This window comes from Podarcis melisellensis, assembly GCF_964234715.1.
Source record: "Podarcis melisellensis genome assembly, chromosome: 4".
Lineage (NCBI taxonomy): Eukaryota > Metazoa > Chordata > Lepidosauria > Squamata > Lacertidae > Podarcis > Podarcis melisellensis.
The window spans coordinates 57,706,036-57,730,602 of record NC_138531.1 but is presented as its reverse complement, the minus strand read 5'-3'; the positions used below and the strand labels follow the sequence as shown (position 1 = coordinate 57,730,602).

Genomic DNA, 24,567 nt, shown 5'->3' with positions numbered 1-24,567 from the left:
AGGTAGATGGGTGTGATCCTGTGAGACCCTTTTAAAAGGGTCAGTCATCTTCCTCTTTGACTCTTTTGCTGCTCTCTTCTGATACTGATGCTTTTGCTGTCTGCTGGCTCTCAGCCATGAGCCCAATCCTCATATGGGATGAACTCAATCTCTATTCTGTAACTACAAGCCTGCCTTCAGGGAGCCAACTGTGAACTGAATGTGAGAAAATTTCTTATTACTTTTAAAAGAAGACTGTTGTGCCTTTATTCTTTTTGAGAGGGATAAAAGGGGAAATTACCAGGAATAACCCAATCTGGACAATGCCAGATTGGATTGCTTAAGTAAAGAGATTCATACAAATATACCAACTAGCTGCCTGCAATACACTGGGGAATGTACTCTGCTACTGACTCACTAGCGTGAGTGAGGAAGGATAATATTTAATCAATATATCCTCTCCTACTATCCACAACATTCCCACAAGCCTTCCCTCGGTCAGTTGATATTGGGACTATACTTTCCTTAATTGCCCAATAACTACAGTATGAACTGGACCAGTATATGACAGTGTAGTTGTACACCTTCCTGGGGATACCTCTGCCCATATTTGCTACCCATCTCTCTACCAGATGTCAGGGACTGGCAGGGTTCCGCTGAATGTGTGATGGAGGAAGGGGGCATAGAGGCTGACCCAGGAGAGAGGGCAGTGATTTATGCATTTTGGTGCCACCCGCAAGGCAGGAGCCAGGATTGAAGCAGTAAGAATTGGAGGAGGAGGACAGGGCATGTCAGAAATGGAGGTAAGAGGCAGTTTGGGTAAGGGACCTGATCTCTCCTGCCCCACTGCCCCCAAAGGGAGCTTGTATAAAAAAAGCACAGGGACAACTTTCATGTCTCAGGTTGTGTCTGCGCACTCTGTCAGACAAGGCTACACAAACTGGAGTGGTGGTAGTCAGAGTGGCTTGGTCCCACAGTTGCTTCAACTACTTCACCCAGCACAAACCTGGGAAAGTTAATGCTAGCTACGTAGACGCTAGAAGTATGCGTGCGTTTCTATCTGGTGTGCTGTAATTGTGTGCTTTTGTCAATAAAGAATTTACTATCGGCTGCTTGTCTTCCTTGGCTGGGTGTGCACAGGACACCATGTCTGGTTTTACCACATAGTGAGGGCTGATCCAACAGGGTGGCTTAATTTTTCAAGTCACACTTCAGCTTCCGCCAAGGAACTATGGTGCCTGGGGATACCTTTATGGAATACACCAAAATGTTTGTACATTGCTTTCATATTTAAGCAGCATTTCAGATGAATTTAGATTATTTGTGAATAAAGAAAAATATGTTTGATAGTTACAGACTTTAATTTAACCTGACTTACCACTGCCTGTATTTTGTGTCTCATAGCACTGGGAAGTGGGGTATCATCAAAGAGGTAAGGATAACTGATGCATCTATTCCACTGCAGAGACATGATCACCTTCTAGCCCAGTACTATCTATTATGCAGCTTTGAGAAAAGAGGGGTCTTTTTATAGCAGCCAAAGGAAGAGGGCTCAGGAGTATATTATTGTGCTTTTATGACAAAGGCTAAATGACAGCTTGGTCAGTGACAAATGGGGTGCTTGCTAATACCACTTACACTGCAGAGTGTAATTCATTGCTCTAGTGGTCAAACACAAATACCATGGCTTATTTTGCCTTATATGGATGGGTTGTATACTGGGCTGTGAAGCTGAATCTACCTTTAGAAGATATGAGGTCATTTCTTAATGACACCACTGGCAACATGTTGGATGAGTAATGCAGATACTCAAGTGATTCTAAATAACGTGGGAACACTTAGCCTGGTATAGCATATTTCATGTAGATAACTTTACATTAATCACTCGTTACTTGCTTATATCCCCTATTGTAACTGATGAGATATAAGGTTGCAAGTAAATTGAAGAATCATCAAACTGGATTCCATTTTTAGAAGTGAAGAGCTTTGACTGTATTAGATACATTGCAATAAATATGTTTACATTCTGATATACCATAGAAGGTTTTAGTAATATGTAATCTGATCAACACTGATAAAAAAACTGAACTGAACTGAAAAATAATCAGCAAAATGTTAAATATATGTTAATAATTTAGATATATTTACATATGCACACACACAAATATATAAATACTAGAAGGAAATGCCTGGCACTGCCCAAGTATTTTTGCAAACCAAGAAATATTGTGATTTTTAAATGAATAGTGTTGAGTTTCTGCTTGTCATGCCAAAAACTGGGTGAAGTCAATCCACTGATTGTCTCCAAAGAACCAAATTTTGACTCCACACACACTTTCCCTTTACACCAAGATGACAATGCAGTTGCTTCTAATACTACCATAGCAGTCTTTTAGATCTCCTCCAAAACCATTAACATCTCATTAACACATCAGCTCATAGTGATTTCAGCCCCAGAATGTAACTGTCAGTAAAACAGAGCTATTGCTTTGTGTCAGCTCTATTAAAGGCAGCATTTTGTTAAAGAAAATAAAAAGCAACAAAAACCTTGATAGAGGCAGCTAAAATATCTAAAAGATTGAGAGACCCACATGATGTTGTGGAAGTATGCTCTGTAAGATTGCCTAGTTTTTGGTTTTTTAAAATATCATTCCATATGCCAGCATATCCTTAATTGCTAAGGCACTGGAAAATGCCATGCTTTAAATAGTGCTAAAGTTCTATGTTATTGTTAGAACAGTATGAATAAATACAGCTGAGTAAGAATTGCCCAGAAGATCTTCATAACATTAATAAATCTAGATGGAAAAAATGAAGAATTATAACTGATTATGGCTATTTTCAATTAACCTTTGGGAAATCTGCCAGAAGAATTTACACACTTCTTTTGTCTATATAGCAGAACAATCTTCATTGTCTCTATGTGCAACAGTGCTTTTTTGTATAGTTCTTAAATGAGCATTACACCAAGATGCCTGATAAAACCTAATTGAAAGAGGGGGGCTGAATGTATTTGATTCATTTTCACTAGAAAGACATTTTGGCACCTGAGGCGAACTACAAAATGGCACCTTCCCACAAGGGATGAAGAGGTGAATGAATTTCTGCATTAGGAAAAAGGGGAGAATAAAGATCTACATTGGGAACAAGGTGGGGAATCCAATCAACCTTACCCAAAGGCTGTTGTGTGGGGAAAGGGCCCACTGAATCACACCAGTCAGGTGAAGATTCCAGGAGGCCCCAGAGGGACATCTTCACCATTTCTTCCCTAGGGAAGGGAGGAAATCAGTAGTGTCTCCTATACACCAAGAGGTCGCTGGTAGCAAGGTGGAGGATCCAGCTGTAGCTATTGTTGCTGGAGCAGCAAGAGTGGGCCAGCCCTGACTAGAGCTAAGCTTCATCCCAGGAAACACAGCATGCAACAAGGATAATGAGCCCTTTGCAGCACCAGGATTAAATGTTGATATAATGAAATGATATAACATGGAATTTCATATGATCCCTAACCCTGATCATTTATGTTGCTGAGTTTGAAGATTTGCCAGTTTCAAGGTCTAGGGCTCCCTCCACCCCACCCCCAATGATCTAAGATCAGAGTGGCATGGGCTAAAACAGGTAATGGGGTCCTACATTGCGTCATGGCCATTTCCCCCAAGCCACATCTACCTGCTCTATACCTGATGCCATATGACATCAAGTGTGGGACAAGTAAAGGCTGCAAAGAAATCTTTGGGAGCCTTAAAGTGCATTCTTGATATTACCCAGCAAGAAGGGCTGTTTTTGGTGTCAAAAACCTAGCCTGGCTGGATTTATGCAGGAGCTCTCAATCTGAGCTTCTGCAGTTGATTTCTGCATAGAGTGGTGCTGAGTTTTGACAGGAATATTGCAGCCCCAGCTTGAATTCAAGCCATGGCTGCAAAGATCCATCCTTTGCAAGCCCAGTTTAGCTCAGCTGGTAGAGCAGGAGACTCATAATCTCAGGGTCATGGGTTTGAGCCCCACATCGGGCAAAAGAGTCATGCATTGCAGGGGGTTGGACTAGATGTCCTGTGTGGTTCCTTTCAGCTCTATGTTTCTATGAAATTAAAGCTGGGGTTACAAAGAATGAAGAATCAGGCGTGTACCTGACAAAAGTGGCCCCTGAAAGATGGGTCAGATTCATGTATCCACTCAACCCTGATTTTATGTTAGCTTATGGCTCTCTCCGAAATGGCAAATCAAACACCATAGCTCAGTTGTAGAGCACTGACCTCTATGTGCAAAAGGTCCCAGGCTCATGCCCTGGTATGTCCCCATAGGGTTCGGAAAGACCCCTGTTTGAAACCTAGAGAACCACAGCCAGTCAGCGTTGACAATTTGTTTATCTATTTAAAGTATTTTTATACCTCCTTTTATTTGAAATCACAATGCAACATAAAACAACATGCTAAAATTACAATAAAACAACAACATAATCAGAATCTAAATTAAGAAACAGCGTCATACAGAAGCCAAGGAAGACTAAGCAAGATGCACCAATGGTCTGACTTCGTATAAAATAACTTCCTAAATTCCTAATTCCTGCTAAGCGATCAGAAGCAATAATATTATGACAACAAAGAACCAGATACATATTACAAATTAAGGATAGAATTAAGCTTACCCATAAACACAGTGTGCAGCAGAGACTAGCCATTCATTGCTGACAAGAGATGCTCCACAAACTGGCCTGGAGTTGAAACGTAACGAGACCATCCAAGGCCAAGCACCTTCTGGAGCATCAGAACCACCTATAATTTTCATTCCATGTTCCTGAGTAATCAGCCTTTCCCCACATGCTACCATTAAAAGAAAAGGTTAAAGTTAAATCCATGTCATTTGTGGGGCTCCAAATCTAGAAGGAAGTATAATGACTTTCCAAAGTGGTGGAATTTCATTTGAGATTGCCTTCTTTATGAACAGTTTATGATCTCCAGAATTACCCAGAGCTACATTATTTGAGTTTACTATACAGACAGATGTCAGAGACAGATACTTGGGGCAACTGCCCATAGTGGAAATCCTTTCTCTTAGAGCCTTCACGTAGCATGAAGATGGATATTTTCTGGAAACACTTAAAGATTATTTTATTTGTGCTGCCTTTTGGTGTCCTAACTTAAGCTAGGATTTACAATACTTTTTGTTCCTGTGAAATCTATTTTATACATGTTAAATATAAAAAAACCATATTGTTACATGTAAGAGAAAATGTACGTGGTGCAGGCATTATGTGTTAAACTTTTGAATGTTCATACACTCACGTTTATTGTTGCATTGCAGGTGAATCACTGAATTATTGAGACAACTTGCCCTAGAATGAGAACACAGTAATTGTATTTAAGCTGTTTAGCGAAAACAGATTTTCATTACCTGTTGGAACACCATAAGGTTTGAGACATGGTGCTTCTCACCAGATAAATTTTTTTTTTAAAAAAAATATACAAGTATCTTTAAGGATTATGTAAAGTCTACACGGCATAATCTACAAAAAAGCCACCCCAAACCCTGTACTTCCTTAATCATTAGTATTAGGAAGTATGCACATTTTACAATAGTCTATAGACTCTCAGTACTCTAGTAAGAAAACAGTATTGCTTTCTTATATGTTTACACAGTCATTTGCCACTAGAGATCAGTGTGACCAAAGATTTAAAAATGTTAGCTTGCTAGGAAGTAATACCTACATAGATATAACTCTGCTCTGTCGGGACTATCTTAGCTTTGCTCAGAAGACTGAGAAATATTTGGTCAAGAAAAAAAGAAGATAGATTCCAGAACAGTAAAAGACCACAGATCAAAACGACTCTAGTATTTCTGTGATCCAGGGGCTTGAAGAATATTTCATTAGTCTGCAATTCATCTGAGCCCCAGAAGCTGTGACTGTGCCATTAGTTAACACATCACAAATCAGTAAATATCAACAAGCATCATGGATAAAAATTTGCAGATAAATAGAAGACAACTGCACAAATGGAAAAAAAGAATACACACAGTGAGAGACTAGGACAGGGCTAGGCAACCAAGGCCCAGGGGCCGGATGTGGCCCAATCGCCTTCTCAATCCGGCCCGTGGATGGTCCGGGAATAAGCGTGTTTTTAGATGAGTAGAATGTGTCCTTTTATTTAAAATGCATCTCCGGGTTATTTGTGGGGCATAGGAATTTTTTCAAAATATAGTCCAGCCCACCACATGGTCTGAGGGATGGTGGACCAGCCCACAGCTGAAAAAGGTTGCTGACCCGACCCCTGGACTAAGGGCTTCTGCCCCTGCTTGCATTGCTTGCCAAGGCTGCCTCCTCCAACCAACCCCTTACTCTATTGCCAACTCCCTGCTCACCCAGGTAATCCCCTAGAACTTCCCACCTGATGCAACTAGTACTATTGGCCCTGGGAACTCCCCTCTCGCCCTATCCCCAACCATATGCCCTCAACCCAGGTCATAGCCCTCACTGGCCTTGCTTCACACATTGCTTGTGAGGAGAGTGGTATAAAAGGAAGATGAAAGGCAAAGTCAACAGGGTCAAATCTCCAGAGGACTCACAATAAGCTCAGGTAGAATGTATACAGCAGTTCAAGAGGTACCACTAGAGCCAAGAAGATACCACAATAGTTAACAACAAGAAGAAAAGGTAGCTGTTAGAGGCAAGAAGGCCTCCTTCAGGAAATGGAAGTCCTGACCACATAGGAAGAAAAAGGAAGACTAACTTTGACAGAAGAGATGCATGCAAAAAAAGGGGGGGGGAAGGATGTAAACCCCACCCCCCACTATACCATTGGGACTGACCTGCAGATTCTGCATAAGCCCTCTCCTAATGCCACTAGCATGATCCCTTTTTATAAAAGATGACAAGCTGAATTTAAAGGGGGGGGGGAAATAATGTGCCCTAAGCACAACTTCAATTGTTCATCATCATAAGTTTAGAATACTTACTTGGGTGTTAGTATTAAACTGTTGTTGACTGCTTTTGTAACTTCCACAAAAAGTCCTGCCCGATCAAATAAGACAGGATACGATCTATTCACACTTCTACAAAGGAAAACAATGCTTGGAATATATTCTTTAAAATAATAATAATAAACCTTCAGAAACAATTATGCCAAATGCCTTATTAATATAGCAGTGGCTATAAGAAATGGTCTGATGGATTTCTTTCTTCCTCTTCCTCAAGGAATCTTCCCTTTATAGATACATGTCACACAACATCTGTGATGTATGGAGAAATGTGGCCAGTAAATTGAGCAGTCAGAATACGACAGCCAACAATTCCTGTGATCACAATGGTACTTTGGCCAGCCAAGGACAAAAACTGCTGTACCTATCACTGTGTTGTCCTGTTTCGGGAATGGGACTACATATGAGCTTGCTAGACACAATCCATTTGAGAGAAGGGAATCAATCCACTTACCTTCTTCTTTTTCCTCCCCAAAATGAGAGATTAGTGGCATCAAAACTGACAGTGCCAAATTGTACAGTTTTCATCAGTAACCAGTGATGATAGTAAAATTCACTATGTATTCTGAAAATGTTCAGTTAGGAAGGATGCTCTATATAGACCAATGCACTCCCTGGTTTCAGTCCAACCATATCAAATGACGTATTATTATTATTATTATTATTATTTTACTGTACTTGACTGTAGTAAACAGCTACAGTCACATAATCTGTGGGTGAAAGCATTACAAATGAAATCATGAGCTTCTATACCTAAAGCAGGCTTTGGGGACTAGAGCAAGAAAGTATAGTGCAAATTTTCTCCATGAAAGCTCAAATATTTTTTCTTGAACTCCATTCCATTTTATAAATCCTAGCATGTTTTAATTTAGGTGAGCAGGAGAGAAGGTTAATGTCTAACCCTTAGAACTTTCATTTTACTTACCATTGACTAAAATAACATTTAATTTTAGAAGTTCTGTATGATGGTTCAAACGTGATTTGCTCTTGTGTATTGTGGTGGCAATACCCAGTAGGACTCTTCATGCCCATTGTGATAAAATATTGAAGAAATGAAAATATAGGCCAAATATCAGCAGAGCTCTAGAATGCAAGGCTAAACATGCAGAAGTCATTGGGCGATTGGCAGAATATCCTGGAAGCTGAAAACTAGGCTAGCTAACACTAGTGTGGAAATACAGCTGGAGAACAATCCCACACTTGGCAGGAAGATGGACTAAGTGACCTAGCAGGTCTTTTCTATCTGCAGTTTCTTTGATTTTATGATTGACTTTGCTCTTGCCACTTTACCAAAGTGCTTGGAAGCAGCAGGATATGCGCAGAGGTTTGAGGGTCTGGCGGAATACAATACATCCATTATAAAAAGAATACAACATAGTCATCTTCCCCCAAAATTTCAAGCAACGGGGATGCTGTTGGCAGTTAGCTGAAGCACACACACTGTGCTAAAGACAGCCCTAAACCACTCTTTCTGTTAAGCTGGTCAGTTTTACACACTGTTCCTCAAGTCATTATCAAGAAGGATGATGCTGAGCACATGCCCAGCCCCTCTGATTTACTTCTCCTTGTCACCATGGGAAGACCAGACATTTCCAATTTGATCAGCGGTTAGTCTTTTTCTTCAGGAAAAGGCTAGGTAAAAAGTGAATTTCCTCATAAATCTCAACTGAAAAAAAATGAACTCCTTTAAAAGATCTGCCTGCTCCACAAGCTGTTTTAGCTGCTCAATTCAGTGCTGTCTCCAGTTCAGTGCAAGAGAGAAAAAAGCTAAAGCGCATTGCTTGCAAGTCTCATTAGCTACTGGACAATGTTCAGGAGGACATCACTGGCATCAAATGGCAGCTCCCTTTGCTCATGCCCATGCAGTTTTTCAAATATCAGGGTGGTATTCAGCTATATTTTATTCAGAGTAGAATCATTGAAATGAATGAGCATGGCTTAGGGAGCAAGCCAGATCCAAGATCTGCCAGGATGTGACTTAGGATCCATCATACCATGCAGCTAGGGACCTAGGCTGAATCTTAACTCTACTCAATCACATTGCCTGACACCCTGGCAGACAACGCCTGACACAATGGAAGTCAATAGAGAGGGCCCAATCCTCAGAAATCTGGCCCTAGCTCGTCCTAATGTCCCACACCACTCTGTAAGAGCACTTGGGTTCTTCACAAACACTGGGCACTCTGAACACATTCCCAATGAAGTGCAAATGGGGAAGAAACAATATTGTCATGCTAACATCTCTTTCCCAAGCTTTTTCTCCCCACAGGAATGCACCAGCAGTAGCAGCTGCAATTTGGAGATCCAGTAACAGCAGCAACTGCCCACAAGGAGCAGCAGCCACAGAAACCAAGTTCAGTTCAGGTAGGGGGATCTTCAACAGAAGACCAGGCAACACCCCCATTCCCAGTGAGGAGGGTTGTTTGCTAGTGTATCTCACCAAACAACTCATGGTTGCTATTGATCCTCTTAGAGAAAGCCTCTCTGGCCACAGCAGCCCCACTGTATCCTAAGAAGAGGTTCCTCCTCTCCCAACTGGTCACAGCTGATGCCAAGATAATGCTGTGTGCCTGACAGGTGATCCTGCCAAGCAATGACAGGTCATCCTGCTGTGAAAACCATTGTCCTTAGCAGCCTACCCTACTTGGCTTAATGGCAAAGGACTGGAATGATACCTACAAGAACATTTGAGGCTGCCCACCCAGGTGGCTGTGGTGCAAAGCCTGTCTCAGGATGAGCTGATCCTCGGTCCAATCCTGTCAATGGAAACCATCTGTGGGGTGGATTTCCTAACAGGTGCATGTCCCTGCAGAGGAGATGATGTATAGAGGGGGAGCTGGGCCTCTGAGTGCCTGGCAGCTACAGGATGGACGGGCAGCCTACTTCATGCTGATAGCATCCTTAAGATTAAGATGATGGTGGTGATGATATTATTATCAATTGTATGTTATAGCATTCTGTACTTTTCTTTAAAATAGTGCTACTAATAGATGCTGGTAATAGTCCATTTAAGAAGATGTCTTTTAAAACTAAAGAAAGAAGGCAGAGTGCATTGGCCAATGCAGGTTTTCTGAACGATGCAGCATTTGTTATGAAAGTTTCATTTATTTGTAATAGACTTTGCGGAACTAAATCAGCTATACTCCACAACACATTCAAGAGGGTACCAGTCTTAGGGCCCTTCCTGCATCCCTGCTCTTTCTCAAAGCAGTGTCATAAGCTGCCCACTGCCCTTTCTGAGAAGTGCCCTAGTGGAAGAACAAAAATATAAATATATAACCTCATAGTATTGATCCACTAAAAATGATGCTCTGTATTAAGGATGGGAAACCTATGGCCCTCCAGATATAACTTGACTTCAGCTATTGTCATCCCTGATGATTCAGCTAGAGCTGATGGGAACTGGAGCTGAACAACATCTGGAGAGCCATAGGTTCCCTATTCTTCATCTACATTTTATTGGATAATCACACATGTATGTATACTGTCCTTTGCAAAGTTGGCCTATCTTCTACCAGATATAGCTATTATGAAGCATATACAGTCTGAAACAAAATGAATTAAACAGCCTTACTTACCCAAGTCCCAACCAGTGACAGACACTGCTTGACAATTGTTCAGCCCACTCATCTGCACAAGCTGTGTACCATTCATTCTCAACCTTGAACTGGACCAATCCATTGAAGCTGAGAGAACCATTGACCAAGCGCACTGTTGACAAAGTAAATAGACTCAGAAGTAAACTTCTAACAGTGCACTATAGATTGTAGGATATTTCCACTCATGAAGAGGAGGCATGGGCTCAACTTAAGGCATCCTAGCCAAGAATGGGAAGAGGGAACTAAGACTTGTGCTCAGACTTCTCCCTAATTTAGGTGTTTAGAAAGCTACTCTGAAGCCAGCCATAGTGTGTGTGTGTGTGTGTGTGTGTGTGTGTGTAAAAGTTTGGGTCCTGAAGCAAACACCATTGCAATCATGAACCCATTACCTGTAACCCAAACAGGGTGGCTGTACCATGGTTAACTCCTGAATGGCCAGTAAAAAGCTTTCATCTATCAGTTTCTTGCAACTGTATGTTGCTTAGCATCCCTTAGGTGGATCTGTGGATGGTATGATAAGTACACTGTTAGAGGAAACATATGGACAGACGATTTTACGAATGCCTTGACCAATAAAAGAGGAACAAGAAAGGTCACGGCAGTAGCAAAGTATATGCAAATAAAGTATTTCATATTGCACTTTAGGGATAGGTGTTCAATTAACCATAACTACAGCCACAATTTTATGGGAGTAAAACTGAGCAAATAAATACTTGCATTTTTCAGATTTTAAACCTTCTATAGAAATTACTGCCACCATTTGCAGGTTCATATTTGTTAAAAAAATAATAAAGTATAGTTTTTAAAAAATAAGCTTCTGCTACAAAAAGTAGACTACCGATAAAAATGTCGTCTTCTTTAAATATAGCAAGATAAGATGTATTAGGAGCTGTATTTTGCCTTTGGACACATATACCACTAAAGATATAGCCCAAGATACCTGCCAACAGATGTCTAAGAGTTTCACTACTAACAGTTATGATTTATCTAACATAAGCCAAGGAAATACGTGTCTCCAAATCTAAACATCCACCCACAGAAACGATTGTGTCAGACAGCTCTTTGTCTGTGAGAGCAATTTCGTTTTTTTAAAAAAACCAGACCCTAGCATCATTTTAACATCAGTTCTGCATATAAATTGGTGCACAGAGACCATTATTTCTGTTTTATGAGAAACAGAGCTATGTATGGAACATTTAATTTTGGAAATAACTACCTCCACAGATGGTACTGTGACAACAGCTGTCATAGTTGTCAAAGTAACCCGCATATGTGTTGCAAAAGAGTTGAAATGGTGCTCCCCCGCAGCTGTTTTATGCTCCTGTCAAACACTTTTATCAGGCTTACACTTGATCCTAAACTCGTTTGCTTGAAAGTGAGCTTGAGAATTTAGTCCTAAGCATGCTTTTTAAACAAACATTGAAGTGAATAAATAGGACGTTGCAGAGGCAGTAAATCTACAGCTCCTACGTGTATATACATTCTGGTTCAAGATACTAGGCTGCAAGTCTCAGTCCTCAATAGTTTCTTCTTTCAGTTCAGTGGAAACAGAGCTGCACAAGGAGTCTAAGGGATATCATGCACAGATCTCCCTTTACCACTAAAGTGAACAGAGCTCACAAAAGATCATGTGTATTCTCTGGCCCAGGGCATACTAATTCAGAGAGGGTATGTGCATAGATACTGAGCATACAGAGCTCAGAGTACATTTGGCTCTTCACTCTGTGGCCTCAGTCTGCTTTAAATATTGTATATGTATAGATACAGCAGTATGTAACATGGTTTACATTTTGGTCGAGAATCTTGGCCTGTGTGAAAGTTTCAGTAGGCTCAGTGGAATGAAGCCTATTAAATATCAACCAGTGGGTAGATTGTTCCCATGGAGATAAAGCAGCTTGTACTGCTTCACATTAAAAAAAAGCCCTTCACCTACCAGAAAAGTAGATGTGGAAGTGGGGCATATCTACTATGAAACAGTACATCTTTCCAAATGTATGCTTGCCTACTTGTGCCATCCAGTTTGGTTGTTCTTATAATTCCTTTGCTTGATCCTATAATCCACTCTACAGGTATATGAGCTCAGGAGTTATAGCACTTGTCCAGTGAAAGCAAAAATCCATAAAGAATTGTTAGGATGACTTAGTTTTCTAACTAGTGATCTCTGTAAACAGAGTTCTTAGTTCCTCACATTTTTTGAGGGAGAGATTAGCACAGGAAAGGCGTGGTGATGTCACCGTCAAACAAGATAAAGTAACTGCTATAGAAGATCAAGGATAGGCATATTGTTCATTACACTTAGGTAAGAAAGGTTTGTGAACAAGCTGTGATAGTAAAGCAAAGTTTTTAACATCTACTTTCCTCCCTGAAGATATTCTATATATCACAATTTCTTATTGAGGTGGTTTTTTTTTAACTTATTCAAGAATGTCACATGTATTAGAAGTGGGTAGCTGGTTTTTGTTTTTGAAATAAAGATTTACCACAGTCTGATTCATCAGAATTATCTTTACAGTGCTGTGATTGATCACAAAGGTAAACCAGCAGGATGCATTCTCCACTTCCACACTGATAATAATTGGGACCACAGGGATCTGTAAAATAAAAATATGTATCATTGGCAATAAAAATGTAGCATTTTAATTATTGTACTGAACTCGAATTCTACATAATGTTAATAAACACAATCTGAATCCATTTTATCTTTAGAAACTTGAGGCAATTTTCTGGTCTCTCATGTGTAAGGGCATTTTTGCAACTCCTGCAAGAAGGACTTACAGTTCAAAAGGGCTTAGTTAACCTCTTCTCGTGAAGAGATACTAGGTTACCCTGATAACCAACATTAGTCCAACAGCCACTTCTTCGTTCCTCCATCTGTCATCAGAAGAAGGTGATTTGCAGTGGGGAAAGAGCAGGGAGGATGCTTAACCCTTTTCTTCATACTATTTCCTCTCTGAAAGCCCATGATTTCTTAGACCAATGTTTTTAAAGGCAAACACAGCCTGGCATCCCACAGGAAACAGAAGTGTATGGAGTTGACAAGGAATCTCAGGGGAAAGTGAGAAGAGGGCAATTCCCTCCCCCCCTCTGGTTCTCTGCAGCAAATCATCCCTGCTGAGCTTCTTTGGAGTACAGAATTAGCCATAACTGAATAACTGAAAGTTAGTGTGTAAGATGTAGATTAGTTCAACAGAGGTCCTGATAAATGTGAATTACATTTGAAGGCTTTAGCCTTATACACTGTAATAGAGGAAGCTCCATTAAACCCAATGAAACTAAGTTCTAAGTAGACATGCATAGGATTGTTCACAGTTTCATGTGCCCTTTTAAAATTTTTGATTAAAAATGTGTAAGTGTGAATCTCACCTGGCATGCCTAAATGGTATCCTGTAGTGAAATTGGCTGCAAATCCTTTCTTAGTTACAGAATCGTCAGTAATAAAGAATACAGTCATCTGATGAGTCGTAGAGAATATATCTGGCACCGGGGACTTTCCTGTATATACAGCTACCCATAGAGAAAACAGAAATATGTATATTTTAGATACAGGTCAAATGCTTTCTGCTTAGAAATTGTGTGAAGTGTTGTTATACATAAAAATAAGAAGAAAAAACCCAACCCCATAACTTTATGAGTGAAAAAAATGCCATTGTCCTTCATCTATATCTAGGGGACACAGTTTTTAAAGACTAGTCTAGAAAAAGTATCCTGAATTCTTTCAATATGTTTCATCCACATATATTGGTGAATTCTGCCCAAACTGGAATTTGTGGGGAAATGTACCTGAAACAGGACCAACATCTGTAATCTATTAGCAGTTCTGGTTCAAGCAAGTTGTGGGTTCACTACTAGAATCTGCCACATATGCATGGAAGCCTCTCTACCACATTGTGGTACAACATGCTACAATGGTGCTACAACAATGCCTGACACACTGAAAGCCTTACTACACAGAAACCTATGGAGCATCATGGGATAAACGGCATTTCAGAGTCCAGAAAGACCTCTCTGTAATTCTTTTAAACTATACCAGCCAATTTGGAAGTTTCAGTGAAGTCTGTGTGAAAAGCCCACCAAATTGTTTCCAGAGTAGAACCTGCCCACTTCTAGTTTCACCTGTATTGTTGCAGCTAGTGTTATTGATGTTATATTTTTAACTCTAGCAAGGATAAACCATCAAAATATTATCTCATGCTCAGCTCAGTGAAATTGTCACAAATGTACTATAAGCAACATTCATTGTGTATTTTTTTAAAAACTAACTAACTAAGGTCGCCTGTGTTTTCCAGAAAATATGAAATACTGCTCAACCACACACAGTATTCTAATTCTGCATAAATTTGTGGGTTATACTTGCCTAAAAATAAAGAACCAGTTCCTGTGCCATCTCTGATTTCTACAACGTCATTAATATTTTCCAGATCAAGGTACTGGAAATGAAGTTGGATATTTTTTCCTTTCTCTGCATTTAAATACCATACACCTAGGAAATAAAAGACAAACAGTCCCTTTGTTTTATAGATATACTAGAGCTTTGATTTATCAACATCTCCACACAGAGAGATATGAGTAGCAGCTTAAGCAAAGAGGAAAACATAACAACGTTCTCTTCCAGTCTGAGAATGAATATAAAACCAATTCCTGCCTCATGTGAAGTCACTCTGGCATGTCACTTCTTCCATTTATGCTCTACCTTTCAGTATGAACATCTTTGAACATACATCCTACAATCATTTACTTGGAATTATCTGACTGTGTTCTATGTAATACAGAGAGACACAATCAAAACTGCATTTTGATTTTTTTTGGAAATTGCACCTTTTACTGCAGGCTGTGGGCAAAGGGAACCATAAGTAAAGAACCATGTTATTTCACACTAGGGACAGTGAAGAAATTTGATTCAGTTTGCATTCAGAGGCAATCATGCCTAATTCATACTTTCTGATACAATGAGAACCAAAACACAGGAATCCTTGAAATTCATACTTTTCTTAATTGTGCGATACAGTTCTCCAGTCAAGCAGTGTCTACAAAAATGCATATATCCTGTGTAAGTATACATAAAAATGAATATTTTGGTGAAAATAACAAACAAACAAATGAACTTTATTAGGGAAACTGCTTGCAAAAATATGTACACCAGTCAAAACTGCATACAAAAATGTGTTTATTAGAAAAAAATAAATGCTCATAATTATTATTAGTTTTAAAATAGCAAATTACTGCAGAAATGTGGGGAGGAGTTTAAGACTGGAAGAATGAGAAACTGAGAGAACTGAAATTAACAGTCCAGTCCACCCCTATTCCACACCAAATAAAAGGGGGAATGCAACCATTTTTGTGTAGTGTTTAAGCACAGTGTACCTTTCTAGGCTCCTAGTAGGTTCATAAGATTTTCCTCATGTATAAGCACTGTTCATGACCACATACCATATTCCATCCAGTGTAATAACAGCTTATGATGTAAATTGCTTAACAGAGTTTTGTTGATTGAGTGGTATATAAATGTTGTCAAACAAGCAAGCATTTATTAAGTTCTGAAGTTACAGTACTTACAAGAGGCTAGGTTGGGGTAATTATTTGGATAATTCATGGAGCTAAATGTAGTGTTTGGTTCCCACAGGTCAAATGGTCCACCGCAGTCAGCTGAAAGGGGAAAAAATGATAAAGAAATGACAATCCATTTATTCATTGACTAGTGTATATCAATACAGTTGTTTACTTGGCTGAAAATTTAGAAGCTGTGCTCCAACCTTGCTCCCTCTTCTTCCATGTAATGCTGTTTGGGCATATCCTTATCTCATCCTTAGAAAGAGTATATGCACCATACATTGCTGCGCACTTGCTCCAAATGTGTGCATTTGCAAGGCACAGGATACATGCTTGCATTCATTCATTCAAATGACAAAAGCCCCATGCCTTCGCGAGCCTTTGGTTTCTAAAAGTATAACTGGATTAATATATTCCAAAGTGGTGGAATTTCAAGAGCAGTGTTGCTAACAGAGACACAGCCTCACTGGATTTTGGAACTCTTGGCTTGGCATCCATTCTTGCACTTCTTAAACACTGAACACAAAGAGATTTTTGGAGAGTGGCGTTGCTGACCTGGCTGCTTTCTGAATCCCAGGACATATCTTCCTGGGATAAGCTTAGCCTTATGACTTGTAAACTCCCACTTTGGTTTTCTGTGCTCCTCCTCATCTACTGATCCTTGACTGGCAAAGTCTTGACTGAGGAGAACTGCCTCCCTTTTGAACTTTCCCTGATGCACAGGAACCTTGCCGTTGTTAGCTTTCCACTGCACCACGTCAATGTCCCTCCTTTCCCTTGAACTCTAAAGCATCACAGCCTTCTGGACATTGCAGTCATCTCACTTCTTATCCTCCCTCTACCTTTCTTTTATCTGAGAAAGCCTTCAATGTATAATTTTCTACATACCTTACAAGGGCATCCCAGTATCTAGACTAATTCCTTAATTGACACTGACTGACCTGTGCATTTTTGTAAATGTCTCCAAACCCAGCTCTACCAGATGGATAGTGACCTCTCTTCCAGCTGAAAATGCCAGGCATGCAGTAGAAAAAGGACTGCACTAGACCTAACCTCCCTCTTGGGTTTGAGAAAGGCTTATTCCTGAACACAGGAAAGCATTTTTGGATTTACGTACCCCAAGTAAACAGGGAAAAATATTATTTTGGGCTCAATAAGTCCTTTTGGCTAAGACATTCTAATAAAAAAATAAACAAATATTTCTCAAGGGGCTAAGAAACACAACATTGTATTTATAATAAAATCAGCAATGTCACAATCCGGTCTACTGATTTAAAATCAAAACTGGGGATTGCTAACCCCTGCCCTGGAAAATGGATTAGGTCTCCACACTAATTGTTCTGTCCTTGCTAGACACCACAGAGTTTGGGGGCAGCGGCAGCAAAAGGGAAATTAAAACAGACACAGAGCTGGTTGGGCAGAGGGGTTAAAATCTCTTCACTCAGCTGAGGGCCCTAGCAATGTTTAATTACACAGAAAGAACTTGGGAAGTTCAAAAAGTAGTCTGTTTATCTTAAGATGGTTTTTATGGTCCTACAGAAAAAATATGGAGAAGGAAAGAAATGTCATGGGCATTAATGAGCCTGGCAAAATTACTAAGCCTCTCTAATATCTATAATACATACTAAGTAGAAGATGTATTTTTAAATAATGAAGACCCAAGTTTTAGAATAAAGTATAATTTTACGCTGAACACCTCACCAGGCAATGTATCTTTTATTCTTTGTCTAACAAGATATATTAACAGCTGTCTAGGTACAGATGGCTTGAAAGAAGCACTTACAGGATCAGCTATTATAATTATAATGATACCATTAAATCTAATGATAATTTGACTACTCTGCGTGGAACAGATCTTCCTCTATAATATTGCTTCATGCATCCTCTTATACTATGCTATTAGATATACTAATCATACAGCGGCAGAATAAGCATTCAATGGAGAAAGGTTGAGAGCTACATATTTAAAGAAAGAAGCCTCACTCTGGACTGTCTGCCCTAATAACCTTCAAATGGCGAGTCACAAGGTGGTGGGGCAAAGCTCAGTTTTTAGTACTTCAGGGGTTGCTGCTGAAGATCAGCATGCTTAGCTGTACAACAGGCAGCTTGGGTATCTGTTTCAAAATAATTTGTTTTCTCTAAGAGAAGTTGAGAAGTGTACCAGTGAATCAATATGTTTAAATATTCCATAATTGCAAGGGGTCCAAATAAGAAAACTTTTGGAAGAGAGAAATAAACTTGGTTGACTATTTCATGTTACTGATTAGTGGACTTTAACATCAAAGAACATCCAGTCACCTGGGTTCTTAGGAAAATTGTCACTGCATAGAGAGAGCAATACAATGGATATGTATGGGTAGGAGGGGGACAATCTGTGAGTGGCAAAGCTGCCACTACTTCCTATGTCCTGCTGGTTAGCAGCGGCCAGATATTGTATCTCCCCCACCCCCGGGTCTCTCCACTCCTAAATTGATTGCAATAGGAGGGTATTAATTATGCCTGCTCTGAGTTGGTATAATTAGGGGACCCGCCTGGGACTATGGTGGGGGAATGAAGGGGCTTAGGATCCAGCAGATCCACTGTATCCCCACCTGGAGTGCCCTGTTTTCACCCCCAATGGGACATGATCACCAGGTGGAGTTTTCTATTGCTGCATCAGGGGACCTCTGGTGATGGACCTCTGGGCACTGGAGAGATAGATCAGCAGCATCTTGCTGTGCCTCAGCCACCTTCCCTTGGAGCAAAGGATTGTTCTCACAGTTTATTAACTGAATTACTCCCCCCCCCTTTTCTAGGACAGAGTAAGATATGTGTCAGGACATTCTTTTTTTGTTCTCATATGCCAAATGCACAAGATCATACCCTTGTATGTGGCACTAAACAGAAAAACTGCAACTCCCGAGTGACATATTAATAACCATTTGCACAGCAGACTCATCATTCACCTACCTGTGTCATACTCTTGACATGAAGTAGATCTATCTATGGCTGCCAAGTGTTTGTGAAGGGCAGTAAGCTAAAGTTCTAAAGATATTGTAGTTACCATTGTTACCAGCTACTGTTGCTACTGCTGTTCAATCACTGCTGAGGATAACACAGTAATAAGGGATATTCTAGGTATGTGCATTTGATTCTAAAATATGACATCCCAAAGAGAATACACCCTTATTTAATTTTTTTTTTAAAATATACAAATCCCACCATTTTTTCCTATGCATTTGTGGCACATTGAGGCTGAAAGATGGTAGCACTATGGTATCAATCTTTGTTTTACATTGAGTTTAAACACTATTTGCATGTATTACATATTTCAATTTGGCGGAACAACTGGATATATAAGCCACATAGGAAACCCTCAAGAAACCTGACATCAAGCATAATTTAAGCAGCTCTTGGTTAATGTCCTCCATGGCTAGGGCTATAGAGACCAAGGTTATTTGAACTGTTTACACATGGATTGGTCTCCCCATATTGAGACATATGATGTTAAGTGAAGTGTACTCATACAAACAGCCCCAAACCTGTCTCAACAGAATGCCCTCTTACATCCACTGAAAGTTTAAAGAAATTTGGAGCGTGGTCCTGTGAAGATGCGCCTTGATTGCCTGTCAATTTTTTTGTTTTATGAACTGCTGGGTGCTACAATAAAGAATAGACTTCTTTTCATTTTTCAGTGTTGGCCAATCTATATGGTTTTCTACTTGACTGAATTGCCACGTCCAGAGATAGCAAAAGATGTGCAATAGAAAGAAGGTACACACCAAGTGACATAAATTTAATGAAGATATTGATAGAACTAGAGGCAGGGGAAAACATCAAGTGAAGTCCATTCTCAACGGATATAAATCACTGGCATTTTGTTTTGGAGCAGCTTTTTAAGGCTGGATAACAAGATGAGGAAAATAGTGTCTCTCTGTGTGTGATCTGATGATTTAAACAGAATCATAGAAGCAAAGTCAAAACTTGAGCTTGGCCAAAATTTGATTGTGTATAATTCCTGTACACTAGATTTCCTATTCATGAATAGGAAACATAGTTCTATTTGCAAAAATAATGCTTTTATCTTGAAATGTACTTTCAAGATTGTTCATAGTACCTTCCAAGCCATCAGACTGGAAGATACATCACTTTTCTATGTTTATTTTGAAATTGCGAGGTGATCCAAAACTAAATAAAGGAGTAAGAAAATGTCAGGTATCATTGTATGTGCACAGTAAATTACTTAGGGACAAAAATAAATTCCCAACCAGATGCATGCTGAATGGATCTTCAGTGTCTGTGGCCACCCAGAAAAGTCATATTGGATCTATAGATGGAAGCTCACAGGAAATGTCATCTGACTTCAGTGTTAAGAATTATTACGAAAACAGAATCTCAAGAATGACAAGGCCACACAGTCAAATTTGGAACACTGTGTAAATGGAGCAGCTTCCTTTCGAGGAAAAGGCTAAGGCACTTAAGTGTTTAGTCTGGGGGAAAAGCTGAAGATGGTTTATAGAAGTATGTAAAATGAAAATGAATAAAGAAAGATGACAGATGCTGCCAAGTAGGGCTGGTTGGGCAAAGGATGGGGCATTTAAGAGCAGGGGTAGGAAGAGCCAGAGGTCAGAGTAGGTAGAGCAACCCCACCTTCTCTGTCTCACACACAAATTTACACAGAGTTTAAGCAATGGGAAGAGAAGAAAGAGCAAGGCAAAAGGCTGGGAAAGGTGTGGTGAAGAGTGCAAGCACGACCTGCCTTTATGTTCAGTAGGTGGACCAGAGTGAAGACCAGCACCTGAAGTTTTCACTCTGGTCCACCCAGTAGACCATACCCGTCTTTCTTAGAAAGGAACTGCAGCAGCAGCAATGTGAATGGTTGAAAGCATTTTGAATGAATTCTGATTGGTTCAGCGACACCCTCAAGAGTAACATTATGGGAAACATTTTGAAGCTGACTAGCTGTGGAAATTAGTTTGCAATGGACTCTTTTCTGCAAATAGCAGCAAATAACTATGGGTGGTGTCCAGCTATATAGTTTTGTTACTGCAAGGACATTTTGTGTGCAATGCAACTTCCATCTCCTATCATGTCCCCATGTAGAACAGAATCTGAAAAAAGAGCGATAGATATTAGTGATATACTAAAAGATGGTAAGGGTATCCCCTTCCAATGATTTTAAACACCATGCCCTGTTTTAAAATTTCACTAATACACATCCTTTTAAAAACACACCATATATTTCACATCTGGAAATGGGAATATTACAGCAACGTGTAAAAGATGGCCTATCCAATTCCTTTAAAATCACTGATGCTTTGCTATTGTCTCCATTGAGTGCTGCATTACAGCTAATGTTTATTGGAGTAGGCTGAGGTAGGCTCAGGTCCTTTTTGTCTGTTGTTTTTGGCAGAACAGATTTAATAATATCAGTAGCATTATAAAAATGTGACAAGTTGAAAGATTGAATTTGATGGTATTCAAGATTTCTGATAGCTCTAGAGGGAAAACAATTTTCAGCATGCTTTAGCAGAAGAAGGAATATAATAAAACTAGACATATTAGCCATCTTTCCCTGGCCGGAGTTAGTATAGAATATGCTATTATTTCATTATGTGAAGCAATCTGATCCTGCCTCAGAACCTCATTAACTGTTTCATAAGCATGTATGGCTGACCCTTTATCCTTTCCACCCTTGTTATTATTTGTCAGTTCACTGAATGTTCATGAGATATAGGTTAGTGTTTCTCTCTGAAATGGACAGAAATTACTCATGTGCATCATCAACTCTGTGTCTTTCAGCATCTAACACAGCAACAGCAGCAAAATTGGAAAATATGTGAATTTAATTAAGACATCCTTATTTCCCCCCTGCGCACGAAAGTCATATCCTATCAATGCTTTTGCTGAGATTTTCAGTGAACACCAAGTTGTCACATAATGCAATAAATGGGATTTTACATTAGTGATGATCTGCAAAGTGATGCCATGGATGAATTTGCATCAGTGTGTGACGTCAGTAGGAAGTCTGGATTTTAATAGGTTACAGTTAATTTGGGGATGCATTAGAAATATTACACTTTCGTCTTAAGGCCTACAGATATCTTCCCGTTCAGTACATTGGCACCACATAGTGAAATATCCCTCCTTGCTCAAAAACTGGCTTCTGTGTGGCATAAATCAAATAGCCCTACTATTTCCCCCATCCTCTGCCATGCCAGAGGGTTGAGGGCTAGCATGGCACTAGCTAGTTGTTTGGAGTCAAGGGCTCAAATGTGCTAAATTAGCACAGCCAGTCCCCAAAGAAAGTCCTGGGCAGACATGCCATTCAAAATTTAAAATAGTGGAACAGCAGAGCATTATAACCCCTTGCACCACATAATTGTACAGTGCTGAGGAGAGCTATAGTGCAGCAATGCTGATAAGAGTCCAGCCCTGGCAGTGCTAAATCCTTAATTCCCACCTTGACTGGCTGCAGCAAGCAGAACAGCCATTAGGAAAGAAAGAGATAACATAGGAATGGCAGGTGAAGGGATCTTATTCCTTCTTCAGATATTATGCCTCTAGCTTTGCTTTGTTTTCCTGTCATCAGCTGTTCCACTTACTATTGAGAGCCCCCTCCAAGAATACAACATAGTAATCCAACCTATAATGAAATGCTTCTGTGATCACAGAAAACAATAATACTTACTAGGCAGCTGAGGGGTCGTAGGGACTGTGGGGACCAAAGTAGGCTCTGGATAAACAGTTTCATTGCAGCCTCCATTTGTCAGACCAATATCATCAAGGGCGATGCCATCCCATCCTGGTCTTTTAAAGGCATCAAAAGCAACCTGTTTTAAAAAATCACATAAAATGTTATACATACCGTTTCATTTTAGATTTTACTTATTTATTTTACTTATTCTACTTATTTACACATAATTTATATATCGCTATTCATAAAAAGATATAAGAGCTATCATATATAAAACCACACAACACAGACACATTTTTAAAATCAGACACATATGGGAGTAAGAACCATGGGATTCAGTGATGGGGCTTGCTTCCTAGACATGTATGGGATTCCACTATTATAGAAGGAATCTTTCTACATTTCTAATTTTAATAAGTAGAAATGTGAGCAGTCATCTATGTGGACTTTTTAATGGCTTTACAAGGAATTCTACCTCCCCTAAAAGGAATCACTACACATTCAGATTCTCAAAACATCTCTAGCCATTTTTGCTAGCGACAGTGTTAGTGGATGGAAAGATGACATATGAATACAGTAGAACTTATGGACCAAATCCATTTTTCAGTACAGGAAAGCTGAAGGAACAATTCTTCAATAGAAAGGTTCTGTTGATTTATTGGACACGTTAGGCCAGTGTTGCCCAACCTTTTTTGGGCAAAGGCACACTTGTTTGATGAAAAAAATCTCGAGGCACACCACCATTACAGCCCCGTGACGTCAGCGCGCAGCGTCACGCCGGGAGGGACGCACGAAAGTGTAACTTTCAATTTTTTTTCCTCCCCCTTGCCGGGGAACCTCCAAGCTTTGGGGGTGGGGGGGGGAGGAGGCAGCAAAGCGAGGGACTGAGGGACTCCTCCAACGACAAGGGTTGGGGAAGAAGAGAAAGGGCTATTCCGCTCCAGTCACGGGAGGGGAATATGTACTGGCCCAACTGGTGTGCGGTCTTCGGAAAGCGGGGTGCGGGAAGGAAGCCTACGCTCGGGGTCCACCGACCTCGGCGGAGAAAGGCAACAACCGGAGCCGATTACGAGCCGGCGCGTGCGTGCAGCGGCTGGTCTCAAGCTCGGGAAGCTGCACGCGGCGATGTTGACGCGGGGCGCGCGAGAGCTTGGGGGCGGGGCGGGAGAGAGAGAAAGAGTTGGCAGCACCAGGCGCTGTTACTTATTGCGCTGCGGACGCTGCCAGCAACTGCAGTGGTTGTGCGGCGGCCGCCGCCGCAGAACGTCCTCGTCAGTCAGCTGAGCTGCCTGGTGGCGTAGGGAGCCGAGGGGCGGGGCTTCCTTTCTGAAGGAGCTGAGGGTGGGGGTCCTCCGGCGCCTTCGGTGAAACGGCGCCGGCCCAGAGCGCTTCTAGGAGGCTGCCTTTGTGCGCGACGTAAAGCCCTCTTTCCCTCCCTCCAGCCCCGTGTCACATGTGGAAAAGGAGGCTGGATCCAGTGACGCAACTCGGAAAACTGTTAGGGAAGCCAGAGCAGGAAAGTGAGTGGGAGGCGGCGGCGCCGCTTTAACCCACGTTTCCTTTTTGAAAGAGAAACCAGTGTTTCCCAACCTTTTTTGGACTCGCTCGCGGCACACCAGGCAACATCTCGCGGCACACTAGTGTGCCGCGGAACACCGGTTGGGAAACACTGCATTAGGCCAATAATTTATAAACTAGATCTAAGCACGCTCTCTTTAGAAGCCAAGTTTGACAATGTAAGCATAACCAAGTCCTAGAATTGCTGTTTTGGAATCGAAGGGTCCCTGGTGTGAGTCC

The 24,567-nt window shown here is 40.6% G+C and overlaps 1 protein-coding gene across 2 annotated transcripts in view; it reads right to left on the bottom strand.

Annotated features, from left to right (window-relative positions):
- The window catches only part of TMPRSS15 (transmembrane serine protease 15), a 56,529-nt gene that overhangs the window by 4,585 nt on the left and 27,377 nt on the right, over positions 1–24,567 (bottom strand). The window contains exons 14-22 of one of the 2 annotated variants that reach the window (XM_081908088.1): positions 22,765–22,906; positions 16,101–16,190; positions 14,902–15,027; positions 13,911–14,051; positions 13,028–13,138; positions 10,527–10,659; positions 6,928–7,023; positions 5,259–5,308; positions 4,622–4,796 (exon numbers count right to left, since the gene is read on the bottom strand). In XM_081908088.1, the coding sequence (XP_081764214.1) occupies positions 4,622–4,796; positions 5,259–5,308; positions 6,928–7,023; positions 10,527–10,659; positions 13,028–13,138; positions 13,911–14,051; positions 14,902–15,027; positions 16,101–16,190; positions 22,765–22,906 (1,064 nt within the window). The remainder of the gene's footprint in view (positions 1–4,621; positions 4,797–5,258; positions 5,309–6,927; positions 7,024–10,526; positions 10,660–13,027; positions 13,139–13,910; positions 14,052–14,901; positions 15,028–16,100; positions 16,191–22,764; positions 22,907–24,567) is intronic. The other variant, XM_081908089.1, reaches the window with a different exon arrangement.